A 25,430-nucleotide genomic window follows, 5' to 3' on the forward strand; every position below is an offset into this window, starting at 1 on the left:
TTGATACAAGTTCTACCATTGTCACTCCCAAAGATATTACACATATTCACTTTCTTTTCCAACATTTTATTTGGCAAGGGAAAAGACCACGCATTGTGGTTGCACGACAAGGAAGTTTACACAAATACTTCTTTGGAGAGGGAATTTTTGGAAGGGGGAGATTTGTCGTCATTTTTACATCTTCATGATCAAGAGGTATGAGAGCTCCCTTCCGCGGCTATTCATCATCGCACTGAATTGAATTCGGCCCATAATAAGACTCCCACATGCTAAGTGCCCGGTGGTAATTTTTTTGGTGCATTGGCAGTGGTGGCTAACCTTGACATTCCAGATGTTGTGGAACTACATATCCCAGCATGCCTTGCCACAGTTTTAGCATGCCCTAATAGCAAAATGGTAGCAGCCATATGAGAGCGCTCTGGCCCTTCAGGAGATTGTGGCACAGTCTACGACATAAACATAATTTAAATGCACATAAATATCTTAATCTTCCTTTTATGTCTATGGTTGAATTCCAAGAGGGCATGGCTAGACACCCTTTTAATATTTGGAGACTGGGGGGGGGGGGGTGTTTAAAATTGGGTGCTTGGTAGATGTATCGGTGAGGCGACCCCTCACGTTTCGGGAGGCAACCGAGAAATTCCCTGTATTGGCTGTATATCCTGTGGCCTTCCTCCTAGCTCAATACTGTGTTAGCCAAACCACTCGCCATTTTTCCCAAGCTGACTGGTCGAACCCTTTAGATGCTTTTCTTCAACAGGCACCATCAAGAAGAAAAGCAATCTCTATAGCCTATGGACACTTCCAACATATTCTAGACAATTCTACTTCTCAGGGAGGACCCCAGACAGGAATCTCGCAACTTCCCGGTGTACAATTGGCAGCTTTATTAAAAGCTCATCATAGGTCATGTTACATGCTCTCCTCCACCATGTATACAGAGATGTTTCTCAATATACTGCACAGGTCCTATTTGTCCCCACTTAGAAGGTATATCATTGGGCTCTCAACTTCTCACTCTTGTTTCAAGTGCGGTTAGTCTTAGGCTGATCTATTTCATGGTCTGTGGTCATACCCACTAATTCGCAGATTTTGGTTGCAAGTATTACATTACTCCAAAGACCACTTATTTAATTACATGTCTCTGACCCCCGAATGGGCCTTGTTTGGCATTCTTCCAAGAGAGATACGAATTACAAAAGGTGGCAGACGACTACTAGTAGTGGTCAGCGCTGCGGCTCGTAAATCTATTTTGCAGGTGTGGATATATCCAGAGCCTCCCACCTTATCTCTCTTCAAAACAAAGTTACTTTATCTGTTTCAAATGGCTTGGGTGGAGGTGGTGCAGGAGAAGGAGGCTAAAACTGAAAATTTTTTGGAGATGTGGGAGAGTTTTATTGCAACTCTTTCGACGAGTGTTCAAAACCAAATTCGAGATTCCCTATGCAATACTTCCTGGCATCTTCTGCGAATGATTGCGGGTATACCACCGATTCCTAACCCGGTGTGACTGTGGGGGGGGGGGGGGGGGTTAGAGGTGGGGGCAAATTATTTTATTTACTTAATTTTATTTTAACATTTGTTATATTTTATTCTGATGGGAATTTAATATTTGTGTCTTACCATTTCATTAGACCTAATATTCATCTTCTAATTGACGCCATATTTGCTATCGTTAATTATACAAACATTTGGCCTTATATAATATTTCTTGCTGGGTCTGTCTGTTTATGAACCCATACATGCAACTTTGCATTATATTATGTATTCCAAGATTTTTGTGCACTGCTTCAATAAAGATATATTATAAAAAAAACACCACCACAGCTTTACACTATAGTGATCCAAGTTAAGGTGCATACACACTAGATGATATGCTCCCTGAGCGATATCGTCTAGTGTGTCCCCGGCAGGCTGTGCTCAATGTCGTTCATGACATTGAGCACAGCCGCTGAACGATATCATTAGCGATATCGTTCAGCGCCGGGCTCTCTCACCCATTCCCTGACATGCAGCAACCTGACGAGGTCGTCAGGTTGGCCTGCATGTCAGCCCGATGAACGAGGATGACGAACGACCCGCGGGAACGCGCGTCGTCGTCATCGTTCATCTTTTTTGTGTTAAACATGGACGATAAAGTGGACGACTGAACGATAACGATATCGTTATCGTTCAGTCGTCCACTTTAATCGCCCAGTGTGTACGCACCATAATGGTGTGTATTACCTAAGGATGGGTAAAGTGATCTAGGATTTTAAATGCAACAGACAATTTCAAGTAACATTTCTGCATTAAAGTGAAAAATAAAGTCTGGACTAAAATCGAACATCTTTGCATGTTCATGTGTGTTGTGCTGCAGTGAGCATTTTGTAATACTTTTTTCCATATTAGTGCATGAGATGTGTCTCAACTCCACTGAAACTTTCAAATCAATGGGAGTGCATTGTAAAAGCAACATGATGCAGTTACAAAGCATTTAGATAATGCATTATTACATATGCTGGCCTGAAGATAGCTTCCTGCTGTGTCAGAGACTTGTTTTAAAAAAGAAAGATTTATCACATATCAAAGGGTATAAAAGGGAATGTGATTTATACACTAGTTTACATGCTCTTTAACATGTGATAAACACACAATCCACTAGTGTGTAGGCAGCATCACCACTTAATATGGTAGCTCGATGATAGATATATATAAGTGTATATCTAAATAATTTTATTTTTGTGTGTTCACGAGATGTCGTAACACCAGCACCTTGTGGCCCTCATCGCTAATTGAACACCCCCCTATGGATACTTATAATAAATAGCAAAAAAAAGGCAGCAGACCAAAGTTTCTTTTCTCACCAAAAGTCACCTAATTAGCCAAACACAAAAACAGGGCTGTGCAAAACAACTAACAGCAGAGCCAGGTCACAGGCTTTATTTAGTAGGCAAAGAAGAAGATTGCTCACACCACAATATCCAATAAACACTCCAAACAGGGCGGCATTCATGAGTTTACAGTGAAACATTCACTGCTGTGTATCAGATGATGCCAACCAGCTCACTATCAGCCCTTCACATAAACATTGTCAATTCAGGAGATGTTATTTTCAAAGTACATATCTGCTAAATGTCAACTGCATGAAAACATCTGAAATAGATGTGTTAGTGCGGCCGAGAAACAAAAAGGAATATAGACAATAAGAGGGTAAATTCATTCTGATCAAACCTGAGTAATGCCAGACTGGAAAAATCCCTCTAGGAACGGATAGCCCCTTAGTGGCTGACCTTGACACTCCAGATGTTGTGGAACTACATATCCCAGCATGCACTGCTACCATTTTGCTATTAGGGCATGCTAAAACTGTGGCAAGGCATGCTGGGATATGTAGTTCCACAACATCTGGAATGTCAAGGTTAGCCACCACTGCCAATGCACCAAAAAATTACCACCGGGCACTTAGCATGTGGGAGTCTTATTATGGGCCGAATTCAATTCAGTGCGATGATGAATAGCCGCGGAAGGGAGCTCCCGCAGCTACTCAATACACTGCGCTGTTAGCCAGGTTTAAAATTGGTTAAGTCAGAGAATGCCGGTTCTCGCAACTTAACCTGGGTGTTGAGGTGCGGTAACCGGCATTCTCTGACTAAAGTGCCAGACGCTAAGCCGGCAAACAGCTGCAGGGCCGGCACTTTTGTCAGGTTTCTCCACGCATCCCCAGGGGGGGTGAGAGGAGAAATCCTTTAGCCGCCCAAACATCGCGGTGTATTGAATAGCTGCAGGAGCTCCCTCCCGCAGCTATTAATCATCACACTGAATTGACTTCGGCCCAGTGTATACACAGCTTTCCCGCTTTTCATGCCTCATGAATGCAACTATGCTTCCTTTCCGTGCTACCACCATGACGTACCAAGGAAAGTTGTACAGCCCACTTTGTTACATATTTGTTAAAATATTGTTCTAAATTCTTAAGATGTTACGCTTAAGGTGGCCACACACATGGCGATCTGCACACGGTCAGCCAAAGTGTACGATTTGCCTATGATTGCCCTTGAAACTCTCCCTGGCAGCTCTGCACACGATCACCACACGATCACCACACGATCTGCACATGATTTGGTGTCCAATCTTCGTACGATCTCTCCTGCAGTCAGACTTTCACAGAGCATCGCCTCCTAGATTGTCAGACCTGCCCTACTGCTCGGCAGATCTGACGATGCGATGTGCGACCAGCGGGAACGTGCATCGCATCGTGATCGTGAGTGGGGGACTCACAATTTGCTCCGGATTTGGCCATATTTTACACGATCTGTCGTTCCAATGTGTCGGAATCGGCCAGATCGGGTAAAATATCGCTATGTGTGGCCAGCATTAGTCCTTCAGAGGTTTATTTATTTAAAGTTATAAAAAAATTTGCAAAACCGAGGGACTGGCTGTATTACAGTAGGCATTAACACAGAAATGCGATATTGGTAGCCACGTTGTGCCGGTTCAGAATGGCACTTTGGGGACAATTTAATTCTATATAAATGGCCACGGAGTGCTTAAAAAAAGAAGGAAATGAGGCTTTATTAGCGCTCCAGCCTTGTGCTTTATACACAACCAGTGAGGTCAAACAGCACATCCGATCAGATGAGGAAACAGGAGGGGTCTGGAAAGCATAGGCTCCCACTCCTTTTTCCTTAGATTGACGCTAATGAAAACAAGCAATTCTAAGCGAGGAGGCATTAATAAATTAATTTAAAATTTAGATTTAATAAGTGTCTTATGGTTATTAGCTTTCTTAAATTAATAGTGGATAAGTGAGGAACATGGAGACCAATCCTGGAAGCACAAGGATAGAAGAGCATTTGGAAAATGTTAGGGTTATTGGGAGCATTATTTTTGCCAACTGGGCAGCTGAGCAGCATGCGGGAGAATTCTGTGACAAGTGGTAATTCTGAGTGCACATGCAATGCACATTTTGTGGCAAGCAGGGGCTCCAAGTGGCATGTGGAATGTTGGAGAAGCAAATGGCATTTAGTAATGAGTCGTGTGTGAGAGGAAGGGGAACAATCAGCCCTTGAAGTGCTTCACTGGCCTTCAAGGCCTTCTGGACTATCATATAAAACATGGAGCATGCACCTATGGAGCTTCTCACATAGCTACATTATAGTATCTTTACAGAGCTTGAATACTCATGATGTTACTGCTTGGACATCCATTCTGTACCTTTAGTCTCAGTTTGTTTAGCCAAGCCAATAAAACTGATGGGTATACAACGTTGTAAATGACAAGTTAAGTTGCCTGGACATTATAAGCCATTTTAAGCTTTAGTTTTACAGTCAGATGATGAGGCCGCGCACAGAGCCTACATGTGGCAACAGAAGAACACAGTGATGATAAATATCTGTACCACAGAAGTCAATTCTATAAACTCTTGCTAGAAAGATCATACAGCAGTCTATGTAGTGATGATATAGCAAGTGGAATACAGTGTTTGTGTCTACTTCCCAATTCCAAAACCAGCTTCTTTAGATGTTGAATACATAGGCATTTTGACATAAAAAGGAGACAAAATAAAAATATACATTGCTAAAAATGAAAGAAATACATGAAAGCACCTGTTGTGCATGTCTACAGAGTGGAGGGATGGAGAGGGAGAGAGAGAGATGACAGAGGAAAATGTTACAATTACCAGGCTTTGAGAGAGGGGGTTTAGCCATCCAATTAGCAAGCATTGGACATAGACAATATCGTCAGAGGGGCACTCATTGAGTAGAATGGTCAGTGTTGGAATGCTGGGCAGGGACACCATTACCCTCAGTGATATACATGTGTTATCGATACCACAATCAAATATGATGAGGCTGACCTGGAGTAGGGGATTACCAGGGTTTCCATCTCAAAATGAAACCAATTTTGGAAACTATCTTAGAGATTGAAGGAATGGCTTTCTAGTTTACAGCAATAGCAGCTCAGGTTGATATGAAGACATAGCCAAGGACATAGTGACTAGTCTTGGGGTCAAAGAAGGGGTACCAATGGAGAAGACCAGCAACAGGGTCAGGGGTAACAACTTTCAGGCCACATTTTGTACAGTTTGGTGAGTGAGGAAAAAGCATATTAAGCAGTTTGATGCCTATTTCAGAGCAATTAGATTATTTTGAGATACTGTGGTTGATGTATTAAGCAGTGAAAAGTGTACAGAAGTGGACTAGTTGGGAAGTTGCCAATAGCAAACAAGCAGCTGCAAGGTAGTATATATCAAGTACATTCTTCAAAATATATTAGTTAGAAGCTGATTGGTTGCTACAGACAAATTCTCAAATGGTCCATCTCTTCACGCTTTCACTGCTTGAGACATACATCCCCCCCATTCAAGCATTGATATCCTTAAAACCTGAACTATAATGGCAGCATTTGGGCACCTCTGGCATACACGATGCTTGTGAATTACATGAGATTGTCTTTAACGACACTCGTGGGATAATGTTGGTACTTCAATTAAGAACGTGAAAGTGAAACAGCTTATCTCACATATAGAAGGGGCTGCATTTAGAAAACACAGCTCAATATTTCTAGTGATGAAATACTGTAACAGAAAAACTTTCGGAATATGGGATACACAGAAGCATAGTGCTCCTCTGTGTGCAGCTGTAGTTATCTGGCATGGAATACAGCAGATATACACCTTTACAATATATAACCACAGGTGGTTTTTAAATGCACTTTACATGTGTTTTTAAGGTTTGTAAAACTTACATAATGCTGCAATCAATTTACAATTCTTCCATAGCCATTGCTGTATATACTTGCATTGCGGTAGCATTTTTTTCTATCATACTTTTTCCAATTCTGTTCATTTCAATGCACTGGAAAGCCTACAAACACTAGTAAAAACTCTTCTCAAACACATCTAACGCCGGGTACACACTAGACGATACGTTGTCCGATCCGGCCGATCATACACATCGTCTAGTGTGTACCCTCAATGTAACCGAGTATGCGCGCTCCCTGCATGCAGGTCCAACGGACGACAGTCAGCGAGGGCCGTCGCTCCCGGCATTGGCAAGTGTGTATGCACTTGCCGATGTCGGGATGAATTGCTAACTAGGTCGGTACACGCTAGACATCGGCTAGCGTGGACTGACCTTAAGCCTTGAGTTCTTATCTATCTTTACTTCCAGGAAAGTGCCTGAAGCTATTCAATCACAATCCCAAAACAGCAATTAACGCTTATTTCTGCTTGCGCCCCACCAGTGGGTGCAAGTAGAAATAAGAGTTAACTGCTGCATTTAGACAGCTGCAATACACATTTTACTGTATATATCCAAATATAATATACTATTATTTATAAAGAAAGGTATAAATGGGTATCACTTGCCTATGGAATCAACCCTCCTCTCCACCTCCAGTGTAAAAATTATTTTTCAAAACATCACTCTAAGTAGGTTATAAAAAGTGTCCAAAAACAAACAAGATCTACAGTATTAGCTATCCCATAGGTTTGTTAGTGATAAAAATAATAGCACATCTTCACATAATATGGCTATGCATTATGCAAAAAATAAATCTTTCAAGTAGCTTGAGGAAATCTGACACTTCGCTGAAATTATGTCATGCTTGATATAAGTCTCAACACTAAAATAAACTGATGGTATAGCCACAGGACATTTAGAAATCTGTAACAAATAGTCTCCAAAGAACTATACTTTGGACAGACGCAGTCAGATGCATAATGGAAGCTCCATAAAATACAAACAAACAAACACACACAAACACACACAAACAAACACACACACACACACACACACACACACACACCTCAAGCAAAAGAAATTGGTCAGTGGAGTGGGCAGGGACAATTTTACCAGTCATTGGTCACTACACACAGCGCCACAGAGAGAGTTATGCTTTTTTCGACTGTAACTATTAAGAACCCCATTAACCAAACAGAATAACCAGGGAGCATCACTTGACAGTGTGTCGACCACCGGAAACAGCTGTGAAATGTGTAGCTGCACAATTAGTGGGTGGTCTGCCATACACAGTAGATGACTATGTAAGCTTAATGGTGCTGGCCCATTCACCAGAGTTTTAGGAGGACCTCACACACTGATTGCTAATAGCTGTAACTATGCTCCAATAATAGGGCTGAAAGCTTACTAATGGGTTTGATGGTGTCCCAGCACAGCCAAACTTCATCTCCAGAGTGCCAAGACACAGTGTGGCACTGCAGGAATGGTAAGCAATTAATTTTGGTTACCACATGAGATTTACGCAGTAAAGCTGGCCACACACTAGACCAACTTTCATCCAACCATCCAACTAGTTGTCTGGTTGGAATGAAAATCTGGTAACATGGGAGTAAATGATGATCAGTTTTTTGCTCCTAAATGCCAGAAAACAGATGATAATGATCGTCAGACAAGTCTGTTAAATGTTTGATCCAAACAATTTGTTCAAACAACAGGTTTTTGTCCATTTTCCGGCGTTTGGGAGCAAATTGCTGATTGTCATTTGTTTTCATACCTTACCAGATTTTCATTCCAACCAATCAACTAGTTGGCTGGTTGATGCAAGTTGGTCTAGTGTGTGGCCAGCTTTAGTGTACAACGGTCATGAAAATGGCCTCTACTTTGAAAACGAGTAATTGATTAAAACTCTACTATATTACAATGTTACCATTCTAGTAAATGAGTCTGGGCTACTTGGTTGAGTTTGCACCTCTGGAAAGTGATATCTAGACAGGTAGTTAAACTTACACACACACACACACACATTTAGATCATATTAAATAAGATTTTACAATTATGACTAGGTGTCTGGCACATAAAAGCCCTGACTAATATATACCTGGAAACATATGTATTGCAATGTATGTGGCCAGACTCAATAATCATAAAGTACCTCTTTGCTGCGCATGCACAAACTAACAAATCTATCAGACTTACATATTTCTGTATATACATTTATAGGCTAAATATAAAGATATATATAATTTAAAACATTAACACATTACAATATTTGCTTTGAATTGATGACAAATACTGCAATATTCCTATTACATGAATTCCGATGCTGAAGCAGGATGCAGTGTGAAAGGGTGATGCATGCTATCTGCTGTTTAGACAATATGAAAGATTACCTAGTCTGCTTCCATTCCTAGGCATTGCCATGAATGAGCCGAGGCTTCCACCTATAACACTGTGCGGTCTTCTCAGTGGTGGCTTCTTGAAGGATCCTGTGTATTGATGGAGGAAGGAGTGCATACTATGAGACGTTGGAGGCCTGCCATTCTTCACAATAGGTTCTAGTAATCCCAAAGACCAAAACAGATCAATCCAATCAGAAAAGTAAAGATTGCAGAATAGGATGAGACCCAAGGAGAAAAAAAGGGAAGAAAGAGAATCGATTACTATATACACCACCTTAAAATCAAGACACAGAGAGGGGAATTCAATTATCCTCGCCCGCAGCTGATAGTATACTCTGTACAGCCGCGGGAGCACACATTCCTGCTCGCAGCTCCCCGGGAGGCTAGCAGAAATGTGCAATAAGTCTGGAATTTGGGCGGCCACAGCAGGACTTTAGATGGGTTTAGCAGTTTTATGCAGGTAAACAGTGTCTATTTATCCGCGACATGCGCAATATGCATGGGTATCCCTCAAAAAAATAATATTGCACCCCGATCTCCCGTCATTTTAGACGGGAGATACAGCGTGATAAAACAATTGAATTCCCGCAAACATTATTAAAGTGAATCACCAACCAGTTTATAATTAATTTGCCAATCTTAGATCGTTGCATCCTGTTTTCAGGCCATTATCCAAATAAAAATGTAAGCAACCAGAAATCACATTTTTTTTTTCAATCCATATATAGTTACTCTAAATTTGGTTATAAATTTATTATTTTATTGAAACTCAATTGTTTGGTAATTGGGTGCAAGTAGAAAATATGAAAGCCTCATTAGGAATGTATTTATCAGTTGGCCAGAGAGCTGCAAGATGATGATAATGGGTTGCAAGCCTCAAATTAAGAAACCTGCTTGAGATGAATAAACTATATTATAGTCCATAATGTTAGATACGAGTATATGTAAACATTCCAATAAACTTTTTTCATCAGCTGCCACATTAATATTTCAAATAGGACCAATTCATTCAGAACAAATATGGGATTATACAGGTTTTCTTTCATTTATCTCCAGAAAATCTTAAGATTATATTTCAGATGATACATACCCCATCATGTCCAACTCATAATAAACCTTATTCTTTTCAATCTCTAGAAATTATTAACAACCCTAAATAATGTTATTACAGGTTGAGTCTCCCATACCCAAAATGCTTGGGTATCGGAATATTCCGTATTTTGGAATATTTGCATACCATATTGAAATGTTTTAGGAATAGGGCCCAAATCTAAATACAGAATGCATTTATGATTCATATACACCTTATACACACAGCCTGAAGGTAATTTTATACAACATTTTCAATAATTTTGTGATTCGAGCAAAGTTTGTGTACATACATGAAATTCATTTATGTTTCATATACACCTTATACACACTGCCTATAGGTCATTTTATACTTTATTTTTAATAATTTTGTGCCTTAAAGTTTGTGTACATTGAACCATAAAAAAAGCAAAGATTTCATTATCCCAGTCATGCTAAAAATTTTCCGTATTTTGAAATATTTGGATATGGGAGACTCAACATGTACTTCCAACCTATATGAGAATGTAAATAGCATATGTAATTAGAGCTCTAAATTAAGCACTTACAAGCACTGGATAAACTTAGAATATTTTGGGCTACATTTCCAGGTCACTGACAGTAAACTAATTTGTATCAACTCTTCAAAACAAATCAACATAGACTGTCTTTATTGTCATTACAAATACTAAGACTATGATATCACCAAGTACCTAATGTTGTAGTTGTTTGCATAACTATGTATACAAATCATCAACAACTGAGAAGTACACAGGGGAATAACCATGAATAACACTGTTGCCTGTTGGAATCAGACTAGAATTACTTGAATGCAGAAAAGTAACTTGGAATCTTGGAAAAACACTAGGCAAATAGCACATCACAGATATCAATGTACTGGTAACACAGTAAGCTCCACCAAATGTTTGCTCTATTGCAGGGGGGAAAAAATGGGATTTTGGTACCCACCGGTAAATCCTTTTCTCTGATTCCACAGGGGACACTGGAGGTGCTTACGCTGGGGTATAGAGGCGTGGATACCTGGAGCCGGTACTTTAAATAATTTAGAAGTGTGAAGCTCCTGCCCCTCTATGGCCCCATCAGCCCTCAGTTTAGAAAATGAAGACCGAGAGGAGATGGAGAACAAGCGGAGTGAAAGGGAGAGAAGAACACACAATAATCAAAACATACAACATACGGAACAAACCGAACAGGCAGGCGAAGAGCGCTGAGGTGGGCCTCCAGTGTCCCCTGTGGAATCAGAGAAAAGGATTTACCGGTAGGTACCAAAATCCCATTTTCTCTTTCATCCACTAGGGGACACTGGAGGTGCTTACGCTGGGGACGTCCCAAAGTTTTCCCCACGGGTGGGAGCGCTCTGCGGCACCTGCAGAACTAGGCGGCCAAAATGGGATGCTGAAACAGCCAAAGTATCAAATTTGTAAAACTTGACAAACGTGTGAACTGAAGACCAAGTGGTTGCACGGCACAATTGTGACGTGGAGGAGAACGTGTGGAATGAGCAGAAATGGACGAAGGAGGCCGGCGGTCAGCACTAACATAAGCCTGCTGAATAGTCAGCCGGATCCAACGTGCCAAAGTCTGCTTAGACGCTGGCCAACCCCTCCGAACCGCATCATAGAGGACAAAAGAATAAAAAAAAAAAAACTCCTCATACTTACGGAGGGAAGCAGTCCTGTCAACATAGATGTGGAGAGCTCTAACCACATCCAAGGCAGAAGAGCCACCAGAGTCCTCCACCAAAGACGGTACCACAATAGGCTGAATAATATGAAAAACTGACACTACCTTGGGAAACCGTCCGGAGTTCCTCCCTATCAGCATGAAACACAAGGTAAGGTGGCTTATAGGACAGAGCACCCAATTCTGAAACTCTACGAGCCAATGCTAGAGCCAGGAGGAGGACCGTCTACCAAGATAAGTACTTAATATCAACCTCTTCTAAAGGTTCAAACATGGACGACTGAAGAAACAGAAACACCAAATTCAAGTCCCAGGGCGCTATCGGAGGTACAAAAAGGAGGCTGCACACGCAAGACCCCCTGAAGAAACGTCTGCACCTCAGGAATGAGGGCCAATCTCCGTTGAAAGAAAATTGAAAGGGCAGAAACCTGCACCTTTAAAGCTCCAAGACGAAGGCCAGAATCCAGACCAGTCTGAAGATAAAACAGAAACCGGGACAACCGAAAAGTCCTAGAGGGAAGATCCCGACTGGAACACCATGAGACATAAGAACGCCAGATGCGATGATAATGCGCAGCCGAAAATGGTTTCCTGGCGCGTAGCATGGTGGGAATAACAGAGTCTGGGATTCCTCTGCATCTTAGGATATCTGGTTCAAGAGCCACCCCGTTAAACGCAGTTGCGCTAGGTTGGAGTGTATGAAAAGACCCTGCTGTATCAGATCCGGGCGCAGAGGAAAGGGCCATGGATCGTCTGCCAATAGGGACCGAAGGTCCGAGAACCAACTTCTCCGAGGCCAGTTCGGAGCCACGAGAATGACAGACTGACTCGTGTTTTAGCCTTTTTAGCAGTCGAGGAAGAAGTGGAATCGGAGGAAAGAGGTAAACGAAGTCGTAGATCCACGGAACTGTCAGAGCATCTACTGCCTCTGCCTGTGGATCTCGAGTTCTTGACACGTATACTGGGAGCTGACGATTCAACCTGAGGACATCCCCATCGACGTATCAGCGCGTTGAATACGTCTGGATGAAGCTTCCATTCCCCGGGATGGATATCCTGACGGCTTAGGTAATCCGCTTCCCAGTTGTTCACACCAGGGATGAAAACCGCCGACAGGATTACTGACTGGCTCTCGACCCACCGGAGGATCCAAGTTGCTTCTCGCATGGCCATGCGACTCAGAGTCCCTTCTTGGCGGTTGATATATGCGACGGTCATCACGTTGTCGGACTGAACTCTTACCAGACGAGTCCTTAGAAACTCTGTTGCTTCTATCAGAGCATTGTAAATCGCTCTGAGTTCCAACACATTTATTGGCCACTTTTGTTCTAGAGGGGACCATCGACCCTGAAAGTGATAATCGAGGACTACTGCTCCCCAACCTCGAAGGCTGGCATCCGTTGTTACGATGATCCAGTCCCACACTCAGAATCTTCGGCCCGCTAAAAGATTGTTGGATTGTGTCCAGAGAAGGACCACTCTGGTAACTGGGCTCAGACGGATCTGTCGATGTAGAAGCAGATGAGATGATAGTAGGTCCAGCTGAAACACCCTTGAGTGGAATAGCCCGAACTGTAGTGCCTCGAAAGCAGCTACCATCTTCCCCAGGAGACGCAGACAAAGAAGTATAGACCTTCTTTGGTCTGAGTACCAGCCAAACTAACAACCGGATATCCCGGGCTGTGTCTATTGGAAGAAAGATCCTCTGTGATGCCGTATCTAAGATCATGCCCAGAAGCAGGAGCTTCTGGGAGGGATTGAGATTTGATTTCTTGAAGTTGATTATCCAACCGTGTTGGATTAGAGTCTGATATGTCAGTAAGGCATGACTTGTTAGAAGAGATACCGATTGCACCTTGAGTAACAGGTCGTCCAAATAAGGGATTATGTTCACTCCCTATGACCGAAGGAGAGCAATCATGACTGACATGAGTTTGGTGAAGATACGGGGAGCTGAGGATAACCCGAACGGCAATGCCCGAAACTGATAATGATCTTTCAATATGGCGAAACGCAGAAAGGCTTGGTGTGGTTCCCAGATGGGAACATGGAGATAGGCATCCTTGATATCCATGGATAATAGGAACTCTCCTGGTTCCAAGCTCGCAATAACGGACAGCAGAGACTCCATTTTGAACAGATACATCTTCAGATACTAGTTCAATGACTTGAGGTTCAAGACGGGCCTCACCGATCCATCCTGTTTGGGTACTACAAATAGATCGGAGTAAAACCCCATACCTCGTTGATGTTCTGGAACCGGAACTAGCACAGATGATATTAATAGAGCCCGGATAGCCTCCTGTAGAACCATGGCCTTGTCTGCAGGTATTGGCAGACTTGTAGTAAAGAACCGAGGTGGAGGGGGAACCTCGAAGTCTAAACGGCACCACAGGGAAATTAGTCTGCGGATCCACGGTTCTGGAGAGGTCTGGTTCCAAACCTGTTGAAATCCTTGCAGGCGGGCTCCCACTGTAGGTGGTCCCAGGTGGGACTGAACACCGTCATGCCACCTATTTCTCAGTTGGTTTAGGCTCCTTTCTACGTGCAACCATGTGTGGGCGGACCTCTACCTCTGCCGCCTCTTGCTTGTGAGGGAGCACCACTGGCTCTACCATGAAAGGAATTTGGCGCACGAAAGGAACAAAACGAAGGTCCAGCGTTAGCTCTTCTGGGAGCCATTGCAGTTATTGGGAGTAAGGAAGACTTGAATACACACAGTCACCACACACAGAGGGACAGAGTATAACAGAAGTAAAGAAAAACAGAAGGCTGGCTTGGGACACAGAGGAGGAGATACACCCCACTCCCTTCCCACAGATCAGATACTCTGCACCCCCAGTGTATTATGCACAGCCTCTGTACCAGAGCCTTCTGTGCCTAATTTGTATCTGTACACTGCAGTCAGGTTGGGGAGTAAGAGAATCCAGCCTCTGTAGCTCTGCTGCACACTTCCTGAATAAGAGAGAGATGCAGGCATGTATTAGTTAAACACGGCAGCCACGCTGTTAAACACAGCCGCTTGCCGTGTATAGCGAGAGACAGCCCGCGCTGATTAGGCTCCGCCCCCTTCTTCATGCCCTAAGGGCTCCAATTATGGCTGCTATGTGGCCATTACCTCCCCCTCCGCGCCACCCGCATGTATCAGCGGGGAGAGGGGAGAAGCAGGGAGCCGCGTGTAGCGCTGTTTCAACAGCGCTATGTGTAACTGAACACAGCGCAGCCTGTGCTAGCGCTGGTCAGCGAGGAGAGGGGAGAAGCAGGGAGCCGCATGTAGCGCTGTGTACACGCAGCTTCCCTAACACAGTGCAGTGTAGCGCCTACAGCGGGACAGGAGGCAAGTGTAGCGCTTGTTAACCTGCGCTATGTACACACTAGCACAGCGCAACATGCTGTGTTAGTGCTGTTGGCAGCGGGGAAGGAGCCGGGGGATGCGCAGCATGTTACTCACTGCGTGTCCCCGAAGGTCTCTCTCGGCAGTCAGCAAAGTCTTCTCTTCTTGTGTGTGAAGACTCTGCTGTGGCAGTAAGGAGCTGTCAGGAGCTCTTTTGGAATGAGCCCTGCGCACTCCTTCCTGATGTTCTAAAACACCAGGGCGCCAGGTACCCGGACCCCACCATTTAGATAGGTGGCGAAGGGTACCTATAGGAATGTAAAAGATGTATAAAATAAAAAATAAAGAAATAAATAAGTGTCTTGCTGGAGCACAGCAGATTGTGACCAGCTCCTAGAGGCACATTTTCTAAACTGAGGGCTGATGGGGCATAGAGGGGGAGGAGCTTCACACTTCTAAATTATTTAAAGTGCCAGCTCCAGGTATCCACGCCTCTATACCCCAGCGTAAGCACCTCCAGTGTCCCCTAGTGGATGAAAGAGAAATGTATGTTGTGAACGGATCATGACTGCACACGATAACTAACACCTAACCAATTGTGATAAGTATATTGTTAGCTCAGCGTGACAAGTCTGGTCTCTGAAAAGTACAGTCCCTATAGCTACAGATGTAGGAACAGTCTGCTATAATAAGAAACCATAAATTTGATAGCTTCACTAACAGGTTAAGGGCCTGATTCAGCATGGATCGCAACTGCTAAAGCGTACGCAGACAACCTAATGTTACGTACTGTACATGCATCGCAGTGCGCGTGCGAAAGGTATTGCAATAGCTCTGAGATCACGGTGGCCCATCGCAGAGTGATTCACAGGCAGTGAACGTTTGTGGGTGACGACGGGGAGTTTTGGTCGGAGAAACGCAGGCATACATAATGCCATTACATGGGCGTGCAATTTCTGAGTAAGGCCTGACCTACTTTAATTGTGCGTGAGGCTCCGATGTTACTTGATGATACTGATGTTTTCGCTGGATTGCAATGTATTACGGATGTGAGATAGGTAAGTGGGCGTCTATGTTGGCCTGCGACAGCTTTGCGATTACATTAATTAGCATATTTTCGCAGCAGACCTGCGTGCGATTACAGAGATGCGATCGCTATAGCGATCCGTAATGAATCAGGTTCCAAGTGTTTAACTACATGTGTGCAATACAAATTGTAGGCTGTCTAACCTCACACAGTTCATCAATATACTTCAAATACTGTACCGAAAAACATTAAAAATTAGTAAAAACTAGTACAACAGAATCATTTCTTCATATCAAATATGATTATGGCAAGTCAGCCAGTTCACTATGTACGTAGTTTCTCGCACCCTGGTTTTCAAAGACCCCTGTAATCAATTGTGGTATGTTATGTCAACATGGTCATAATGTTGACATTGTGAATGTTGACAGTCGAAAGTTTTTCTAGTGTTAAGCCCTAACGGCAGCCTAAACGTAACACTAATTGTCGACATTCACAACGTTGACTTAATGAACATGTTGAAATGTCCACTGTCGACATTTCAACCATGTCAACATTGTGAATGTCGACATAATGACTTCATACCCTATAATCAATATTTGCAAATAGCCTCAATGAACAGATGACATTATCCTGAATATTCATTTATGCAGCTGTACAGACTGGTGTTTTGCTCCACAGAACGTGTGGAGAATATTCCTGCACATAGACATTTGAGTATCTATTACAGTTGAGTTTATGAGTTGCATGTTCGTGTAAGCAGCCAAAGATCATTAATACACTACCAGTAAATCCTAGAAGTAAAAAAAAAAAAAAAAAGACTACTCTATGATCATGGAAATGCTTCGTTATTTTTTTTCAAGCTGTATAGATAAAATATGCAAAGATTAATAAGAACAAGCTAGATGCATGAAACTTGATTCATAAAGTCTTACAAATAATCCTTTAAGCAGTTCATGTTCGACACTGAGGGGGGAATTCAAGTTTTTTTTGGGTGCCCCTTAGTAGAGACAATTTAATTCCCTCCTTAATTATGGCTGATTATCCGCTGTATTATTACACAGAAGCACCACATGCAGTGGCTTCCAGCGCTTGCTATCTATGTGAGGATGATGAGCGATTATTAGTGAAACTCTGATTAGTACAAATGGTGCCCGGTACCTACAAAACACATAATTCAATGTATTGGCATTCAAATAAAGGAAAGAACATAAGGTTATTCTAATGCACAACATGTCAATATAATAATAATAATAATAAAAAGGTGCCAAAAAAAATTAAATAAATAAAAACTTAAATGGCAAAAAGGAGATCAGTATCTCTCCAGCAAGCTAATGCTGCATACACACAAATATTTTCTGTCCAACCATCCAACTAGTTGATTGGTTGCAGTGAAAATCTATTAACGTATGGGAGTAAAGGCCCCCATACATCAGCAATTGATTGCAGTAATCGTGCAATTTGTAATCGATTGTGTATAAAAATCTTTCCCTTTTTCAATCGATTGCAGATTTGCCACAATCGATTGTAAAAGGGAAAAATCTTTATACACAATTGACTGCAAATTGCACGATTGCTGCAATCAATTGCTGATGTATGGGGGCCTTTACTGATGATCAGCAATTTGTTCCTAAATGCCAGAAAACAGATGAAAATGGTCGGTCAGACAAGTTTGTTAAATGTTTGATCTAAACAATTTGTTCACACAACAGTTTTTGTTAATTTTCCGGTGTTTGAGAGCAAATTGCTGATTGTCATTTGCTTTCATACCTTACCAGATTTTCATTCCAACCAATCAACTAGTTGGATGGTTGGACAGAAAATCTTTACGTGTGTATGCAGCTTAAGTAGATCACCAATGGTCATGTCCAAGTTATTAAATCTACTAATATTTTCAGAGCTTTCAAATGTTATTGCACCAGAGCGCTCACTTTATACATTTCCGATCAGCTCAGCAGAACACAAGCATTAATGTTATGGTTTTAGCTAGCACAGGTAAACCCCACTTTTCCCTACAAATAGAAGTTACTAGTCTATTGTTCATTCTAATGGGTGCCAGTACATTTAATTCGTATATAGAAAGCAAAGCATGCATTCAGAATTAAATATAGCTGGGAAGAAATTTTCGTTTTCCCAATGTCCACAGAATGCTCAGATTCCTGCACTGAGAAAAGCTGGATATTTCCTTATGAAGCAGGGCACTACATCCTTTTGAAGGTCAGTGGAAAGGTCAGGACTGTTTTGTTGATGCACAAATAGTACTTTATTTAACATGACTGCACTATGAACTCTCAGCGCATTGAGAAATCAAAAGCGACTTCGAATAGTTGAGAACAAACCAGGTTGGGTGGAGGTGGAATTTTAGGAAAGTAAAATGTTACAGCATCAACAGAAAAGCAAATGCAATGTACTAATAGGTATTTTACAATTAACTGACAGGGAAATCGGGAAACACATTAAATAAAGAGGCATGCACTAAAAGAAGCACTAGGCCTAAGCCCTATTCATTGGGCTGTTACAAGCTACTGAAATCCAGGACGGAAATCACTCTAAGACATGGAAAATCATTTTCTCCTGGCTCTTATAATTAAATCCAAAATACTTTGCACTAAGAGTATCTTAAACACATTTGGTGAAAATGTGCCAGAAAATTCGTAGCTTATTGCCAACTGGGGTATTTTTATGGCTTCTTCCAAAAGTTAAAAATGTGCATCATTTAATAAGGTGGCTGCATTTTTTGATTCTAGTGTTGCTCCAGGCATTTAAAAGTACTTAAATATACCTGCAAAAAATTATAGCTTGCTCAGTTATCTTTTACTGCCTTTGCACTCAAGGTGAGAGCACACTGCTGTTTTTGAATTAAGTATTTTATTGTCTCCTTAAGCAAAACTAAACTGAACATGGAATATTGTTTCCTTTTGATTAGAAAAATGGTCATGCCTGTGTGGCCTTACACACACTATGTTCCTGGTGACCTCTGTTCTGTGCAAATCTCTGGGAAAATGGTGGTCGTGCCATTTTCCCAGTAATTTGTGCAACGACAACATGGGACTCCGAGGAGGCAAGTATTCTATATGGGTGCAAGGTGTGTAGTGTGGACCCAATCATAAATGCAAACACTGTAAATTCTTGCTGGTTTCCGCAGATACAGTATAAGCATAACTGTTATTTATCATACATTTGAAATTGCATACTGAATATGCAATTTTATAGCAGCTGTATGTGTGCGCATTATATATACAGCGGGTAAAATAAGTATTGAACACAACATTTTTCTCAGTAAATATACTTGGAATTTGGCTATTGTCATGAAATTTTCACCAGGTCAGCATGTGTCATACACACATGCAAAGAAATCAAACCATAGATGTCCATAAATTATGTGTAATAATGTGAAATTACACAGGGAAAAAGTATTGAACACAAAGAAAGGGAGGTGCAAAATGCCATGGAAAGCCAAGACACCAGCTGAAATCTATCAGTAATTAGAAAGCAATCCTGCCCCTTGTCAGTGCAAATTAATGTAAGATGGTTAAGTCCAAACTGATGGCCTATAAAAAGGTGTCTCATTACCAAAGTGTCACACAAGAAAAATCTCATGATGGGTAAAAGCAAAGAGCTCTCGAAAGATCTTCGCAACCTTATTGTTGCAAAACATACTGATAGCATTGGTTACAGAAGGATTGCTAAGCTTCAATACTTTTTCCCTGTGTCATTTCACATTATAACACATAACTTCATTTATGGACATCTATGATTTGATTTCTTTGCATGTGTGGATTGCATGGGTTGTTGCTGACATTTGTTGAAAATTTCATTACAATAGTCCCATTACAAATATACAGTGCCTTGCAAAAGTATTCACCCTTTGCATTTTTCATGTTTTGTTGCCTCACAACCTGGAATTAAAATGGATTGTCTGAAGGTGTGCATCATTTCATTCACAGAAAATACCTACAACTGTGAAGTTGTTTTTTTTTTTTATATTGTGAATCAAAACAACATTTAGGACAACATAACAGAAAACTTCAGCGTGCATAACTATTCACCCCCTTAAAAGGGAGTACTTTGTCGAGCCACCTTTTGCGGCAATTACAGCTGTCTATGAGCTTGCCACATCTTGCCCCCTGGGATTTTTACCCATTCCTCAAGGCAAAACTGCTCCAGCTCCTTCATGTTGGATGGTTTCCGCTTTTGAACAGCAATATTCAAGTCTGACCACAGATTCTCAATTGGATTGAGATCTGGGCTTTGACTAGGCCATTCCAACACATTTAAATGTTTCCCCTTAAACCACTTGAGTTTTGCTTTAGCAGCATGCTTCGGGTCACTGTCCTGCTGGAAGGTGAATCTCTGTCCCAGTCTCAAATCACAGGCAGACTGAAACAGGTTTTGCTCAAGAATATCCCTGTATTTAGCACCATCCATCTTTCCCTCGACTCAAATCAGTTTCCCAGTCCCCGCTGCTGAACAACATCCCCCACAGCATGATGCTGCCACCACCATGTTTCACTGTGGGGATGGTGTTCTTGGGGTAATGCAATGTGTTGCATTTTAGTCTCATCTGACCAGAGCACCTTCCTCCATACATTTGGGGAGTCACCCACATGCCTATTTGCAAACTCACTTTTTTTTTTTCTTCCTATTTTTATCACTAAGTAATGGCTTATTTCTGGCCACTCTTCCATAAAGCCCAGCTCCAAGGAGTGTACGGCTTATTGTGGTCACATGCACAGATACACCAGTCTCTGCTGTGGAACTCTGCGCCTCCGTCAGGGTTACCTTTGGTCCCTGTGCTGCCTCTCTGATTAATGCCCTCCTTGCCCGGTCTGTGAGTTTTGGTGGGTGGCCTTCTCTTGACAGGTTTGTTGTGGTACCATGTTCTTTCCATTTGATGATGGATTTGATGGTGCTCCGGGGATCATCATAGATTTGGATATTATTTTTTTTTTTTTATAACCAAACCCAGAATTGTACTTAACAACTTTGTCCCTGACTTGTTTGGAAAGCTCCTTGGTCTTCATGGTGTGATGCTTCTTGCTTAGTGCTGTTGCAGCCTCTGGGGCCTTTCAGAAAAGGTGTGTTTATACTGACAGATCATGTGACAATTCAATTTCACACAGGTGGTCTTCATTTCACTAATTATGTGACTTCTGAAGGTAATTGGTTACACCATAACTTTTGAGGGGCTTCATAGCAAAGGGGGTGATTACATATGCACATGCCAATTTTCTGAATTTTATTTATAAAGATTATTGTTTATATATATTTTTCTCATTTCACTTCACCAAATTAGACTATTTTGTGCAGAGCCATCATATAAAATTCAGATTAAAAAAATAAACAAACAAAAAAAAGGTAAAATGCCAAGGGGGATGAATACTTTTGCAAGGCACTGTATTTACTGCGGATAATGTTGATGTGTTCACTACTTATTATAGTGTGTGTGTATGTATGAAATATATATATATATATATATACACACACACACACACATACTAACTGCGCATATATATATATATATATATATATATATATATATACACACACACATATACACATACAAAAATGTGTCCTCACTAGTCTTTGCTGCAGTGGTGCCGAAAAGTCCCTCTCAGCGCGCCTGGTACCCTGAAACTTTGCTAGGGCAGGACGTCTTTTTTCACTGGACTGTGCTGATTAATTTGATATGCGACACTTGCATATCTGTGCGCGACTGAGTCTCTGAATCAGCGCACAAATAAATATACAAGTGTCCCATATAAATAAATCAGCAGTGTTTCCCTTTGCATCCTAGTCGCATTGCAAGGCATTTTCGACAAAAAAAAAAAAAAAAAAGAAAAACGCCCAATACTGTCAGAGTTGCACAGGACCTGGCAGCAGCTCACTCACGCCAGTATATTTTGGTAATGCTCTCAGAATATTTTATTTCTGCACTATTAGGATGGACCACCAAAGCAATTTGATAATTTGCACTTTTCATTCATATTGCCGGATTCAATTAGCCTAGATATCTTACCACGTGAGAAAAAGGGTTGTAGCCTCTACTTTTAAATAGGGAGCTATTCAATGAAAAGTCCTTTTTCTTGCGTGATAAATCCATGGCTAGCGCGCAAACCCATAGTTTCTGGGATAAGTACCAGGAGGTATGGGTTAACGCATTTGCCCCAGCTGCAATAAGGGCAGAAAGCACTACTTATTGTTTGAGCCTCAGGAGAGGGCTACTACAAGCTCCAAGTACTGCTACAAGCCTGCAATAATTAGCGTGGCTAATTGAATCCATCCCATAGCTACAGGGTGGAAAAATAGAACTTCTTGCCTTGCCCCAGAGTCATCAGTACCCTAGAGGAAAGGGTGAAGGAGGATGAGGCAGCACAATGCTGCAGTGTTTCCACTTATTTGCTGTATGAGCAGAAAAAAATTAGGGTATTCTGTAAAATACTTTTTTAGGGTACTGCAAAGAAATCAAAATTACCGACATGTTGGAATGTGAAAGGTGCAAAAATAAGCTCAGCAGCAAAGCAGTTAAAAGGAATTTATTGCAATGAAAAAGTGTATAGTAAAGCTGCTAGTTCCCAATGAGTAGGGGATCATGTACAAACCACTCATCAGGATACACTATAGGATTTGAGCAATCAGGAGACAGGACAGACTCTATAGTGGCGATTCAGTTCAGCGGGAATTGAGTAGTACTGGGAGGTAGGTTTAGTCCGACTAATTATTTCTTCTCGCACCCTCATAAGAGTATGAGAAGAAATAAGACTTAAGCGCCGGCTGCGTGGCTGTTTGCCTACTTAGTGTGGCGCTAGCAGCCCTGCGCCTGTCACTTTAGTCGGAGAATGTCAGTTCTCTCGACTAAACAACCAGGTTAAGTCGCAAGAATCAGCATTCTCCGACTTAAGTTTCCCGTCTGAGTAAACCTAGCGATGAATTGAATAGCTCCAGGAGCTCTCTCCCGACACTATTCAACTCCCGGTGAATTGAATTGCCCCCTATGCTGTATAAACAGCTACTCTAGTGAAATGGAGTTAAAGAGCAGCCCTATCAGTCAGTGACTAGTCTACTGGTGAATGTTTAATATGTCACTAGATTAGATTAAAGTCTTCCTAACACAATTCATTGTATCAAAGAAAAAAAAAAAGTTGCTTTATAGTATAGCCCATAGATTGGTGCACTGGCAACATAAAATGTTATCACTACCCTTTCTATAAAATGAACTGCTTTCATTTAAAGCTAAACAAAACCTACAAATAAAAATTAAAGATTAGTAATTTTTCCCATTTGAAGTAGTGTAAAGTAAGTTTCTGCTATTGGCTTTGTCTCCAGGTGTTCAGAAAGTTATAGGAAGCATATCTTCATCTTTTCCTCACCAGGGGCAGTATTGCAGGATCAGGTTACTTCTCAATGGCTGCATGAAGAATTTCCCAGATGTTTCAGTAACATCTAGTGACCTGCACTGTCTCCTCCATCTGCAGCTAATGCTATATGTGAGGACTGAAGAGTTCAGTCACTACACTAGTTCCATAAAATAGGTAATTCAGAAAGTTGGAGGAGTTAAACCTGCTAACATTTAGGTCCTGATACAGAAATGAATGCGAATCGGCTGTTTATGGAACTAGTGTGCACAGAAATAAATACACACATTCGCTCGTATGCATCATGTGGTATATGCCCATCCCTGTGACCGGATGACTTTGCACTGCCATGCAATCACTGATCGGGACAGAGTAGCTACCCTCTATTCTGAGTGGGCTTACTTCACTACTCCCCGAGATTCCCTTTCACTGGCCGTAACCACCAGATGCTGATTCCTCGCACTGCGCAATGGTCGGGTATTTTGCCGCTACCAGCAGGCTCCTACCACCAGCCCCGGGAACCACTTGTTCCACTCAGGATCCTACCACCATCAGCTGGAACCGCCTACATCTGGGTAGTGTCGGCTAATTCCCACTGTTCCCTCAATATGACCAGTCTGCAGGGTAGCGGGCAGAGGCTTTCAGCTTGAAGACACTGGATTCATTTCAGAACAGAGAATGGAACAGTGATTTACTCTATTCTGGTGGTCACAGGATAGAGCTAGATGCAGGTCTTAAGACAAGATGTTTATTGCTCAAAAGTCTTCACAAAAAAAAAAAAACACAATTCCCATTGCAGAAGGTGCTTGGGGCAATCACAGCATACAGATGTCACAAAAGTATAATCCTTCATGTCACCGAGGATACACACGCCATCAGGCCCTCTATTTATCCTGTTCTTAAACACAATACCACAGGGTAAGTCCGCCCTGAGGGCCTGATTCAGAGCCGGACGCTATTTGTGCTTGCTCGTTCAGAAAAAGGGGACGGCTATTTAAATTGAGCGCACGCTCTTTGCGGTCTGTTGACGCCTCTATGTCTGAGCGAGCGAACGAAACATGCGCTCGCTATTTTGTAAAGACGCCCCCTGGCCGCTCGCATCCTACGTCATCTCCGCTATTTATTTGATTAATCGAGTACATCGAAAGGCGTCTGAACTGCTCGCAGTGCTTGTGGTCGGATTTTCCTACCGCAATCATGCGAACAGTTCAGGCTAAGAAACAACCAAGTGACGTGGTCGATGACGCTGCTTTGTTAATTATGCACACCCTTAAAACGCCCGTTTTGACCGTTTGGCATGCCTGCGTTCGGATCTCCACTCCCCGTTTTCAAGCACCTTCCCCCGTTACCACCCACAAACGCCTCATACTGTCACTCAAATTAGCAGGCACTCGCTATTTTGCAAGCGCTCGATTTCCGACAGCAATGACTGATTGGCGCATGCGCATTACGACCCATACGCATGCGCAGTTGTGCGAACATCGCTCGGAGCTTACGAGCGGCCGCTTACGAGCGGCTCTGAATCAGGCCCTGAGTCCCTTAACCAGTCAAGGTAAGTCTTGAGCATGCACATATTTACCAATTTCACTAATTGGCAGTGGAGTGTGGTCACTCCTGAGACCACCTGGAGAGATAAACGCCGCCCATGTGCCATTGGGAGGGGGGGGGGGGGGGTTCTCCCTACAACACTATACTTCCAGGATTCTGGTGGGGGACCTTATCGTCTGTGGGTGAATTTGAGCTCTAGAGGTTGGCAGCCAGCAGTCCCCTGGCCACAGAGTGTGAGTTCATTGTAGCCCAATGAAAATAATTAGCTGATGG

The 25,430-nt window shown here is 42.3% G+C and overlaps 1 protein-coding gene across 5 annotated transcripts in view; it reads right to left on the reverse strand.

Moving 5' to 3' along the window:
- Positions 1-25,430, reverse strand: part of CDK17 (cyclin dependent kinase 17) — a 192,146-nt gene that overhangs the window by 70,332 nt on the left and 96,384 nt on the right. For 3 of the 5 annotated variants that reach the window (XM_088454357.1, XM_088454355.1, XM_088454360.1), the window contains exon 3: positions 9,116-9,280. The exons of 1 other annotated variant lie outside the window; for it this stretch is intronic. In XM_088454357.1, coding sequence (XP_088310483.1) covers positions 9,116-9,280 — 165 coding nt within the window. The remainder of the gene's footprint in view (positions 1-9,115; positions 9,281-25,430) is intronic. One more of the 5 variants, XM_088454356.1, reaches the window with a different exon arrangement.

This window comes from Taudactylus pleione, unplaced genomic scaffold (genome assembly GCF_031769625.1).
Source record: "Taudactylus pleione unplaced genomic scaffold, aTauple2 ptg000040l, whole genome shotgun sequence".
Lineage (NCBI taxonomy): Eukaryota > Metazoa > Chordata > Amphibia > Anura > Myobatrachidae > Taudactylus > Taudactylus pleione.